The sequence below is a fragment of the Octopus bimaculoides genome, chromosome 28 (assembly GCF_001194135.2).
Source record: "Octopus bimaculoides isolate UCB-OBI-ISO-001 chromosome 28, ASM119413v2, whole genome shotgun sequence".
NCBI lineage: Eukaryota > Metazoa > Mollusca > Cephalopoda > Octopoda > Octopodidae > Octopus > Octopus bimaculoides.
Genome location: NC_069008.1, coordinates 14,848,986 through 14,850,796, shown reverse-complemented (window position 1 = coordinate 14,850,796; position 1,811 = coordinate 14,848,986). Strand labels below are relative to the sequence as shown.

At 39.4% G+C, this 1,811-nt stretch overlaps 2 protein-coding genes across 2 annotated transcripts in view; one reads left to right on the top strand and one right to left on the bottom strand.

The window, feature by feature from the left end:
* LOC106878991 (histone deacetylase 2) overlaps positions 1-1,811 on the bottom strand; it is a 219,318-nt gene that overhangs the window by 96,850 nt on the left and 120,657 nt on the right. The gene's annotated exons all lie outside the window — the stretch shown is intronic.
* LOC106877330 (vitellogenin) overlaps positions 1-1,811 on the top strand; it is a 65,116-nt gene that overhangs the window by 42,526 nt on the left and 20,779 nt on the right. Inside the window, 1 exon segment of the mRNA XM_052977471.1 lies at positions 763-923. Within this exon segment, the coding sequence (XP_052833431.1) occupies positions 763-923 (161 nt within the window).

Sequence of the window (1,811 nt, the reverse complement as noted above, 5' to 3'; positions counted from 1 at the left end):
TTTGGAAGCCTAGTACTTATTCTATCGGTCTCTTTTGCCGAACCGCTAAGTTACGGGGACATAAACACACCAGCATCGGTTGTCAAACAATGTTGGGGGGACAAACACAGACATACAAACACATACACACATACATATATATATATATACATATATACGACAGGCTTCTTTCAGTTTCCGTCTACCAAATCCACTCACAAGGCTTTGGTCGGCCCGAGGCTATAGTAGAAGACACTTGCCCAAGATGCCACGCAGTGGGACTGAACCCGGGACCATGTGGTTGGTAAGCAAGCTACTTACCACACAGCCACTCCTAGATAGATAGATAGATGTTGTTGTGAGATTTTTCTTTTGCAGGGAAAAGCTGTCAGAGAAGAAAAAATGAAAAACAGCAGGCTTTTATATAGACTTAAAGTTTTAAAAACAATTAAAAAATTCTTGTTGGAATTACAACTAAGTTTGCCTTCCAACCACACAGTACAGAGTTCTACTATAGCCTCGGGCCAACCAAAGCCTTGTGAGTGGATTTAGTAGACGGAAACTGAAAGAAACCCATTGTATATATGTATATGTGTGTGTACGTATATATATGTATATATAAATATATATGTGTGTGTGCGTGTGTGTGTATAGAGAGGGAGGGGGAGAAAGCGATGGAGAAAGAATAGGGACAGAGAAAGTTAGCTTGCTAACTTAGATAGATATAGATATACATACGTATGTACATGTATAAAAGTATATCATGCATTTATGTTTTTACAGGAACTCGAAAATTCAATTATGAAGTTGGTTCTTCCTATGAATATGATTACAATGCACAGACCACGACGAAGATGAATGGAGCGTCCCATGATGGAGCCAGCTTATCGTTGAATGCCAGAGTCGTATTTGAACCTGTGACAAAATGTGACATGGTCATGATGGTAAAACGCTTTTTCTTATTATTATTCTTATTGTTGAAGTAGAGAGCTGGCAGAATCGTTAGCACACCAGGGCAAAATGCTTCGCACCATTTCGTCCGTCTTTACATTCTGAGTTCAAATTCCGTCGAGGTCAACTTTACATTTCACCATTTCGGGGTCAACAAAATAAGGACCAGTCAAGTACTGGGGTCGATGTAATCAACTTACTCCTCCCCCGTAATTTTAAGCTGTGTTCCTATAGTAGAAGGCAATTTCGACCTCAAATTCCGCCGAGGTCAACTTTGCTTTTCATCTTTTAGGGGTCGATAAATTAAGTACCAGTGGAGTACTGGGGTCGTGTGATCGACTGTCCCCCTCCCCACAAAATCCAGTGCCTTTATCACATTATAAAACATTAAATGGTGTTCTTTTACTCCAAACAGAGATGTCCTTGCGTCTGCAGTGAAAGCGTTTGAAGAGGCCATGATAACGCATGTAAGACTCAAGAGAGATTTATAGAAGAGTGTTACAAATAAGGTGATTCACTATAAACTTTTTGTGTGCGCAGTTTGTGACAGACCATGCCTTTCTTTTGCTAGGCTCAACTCTCATTTGCAAACCCATGAAAAACGAACTTCCACCAACTACTCTAGCTATATGTCTGTGCACACCTTTCAATGTAAATCTAACGGAGGCCTCAAAACATTTTAAGATCCACAAAGATCAGAACTTAACTGCAGCTCTTCGTGGTTCAAATCGGACATGTAATATATGCGGGTATCTTTTCAAAACATTGTCTGGTTTAAAAAGTCACATCAGATATCATGATGGTTCTAAGTTGTAGGTACAGGAGGTGGTCAAACTCAGCATAAGGAGTAGACATATATATATATATATATATATATATAT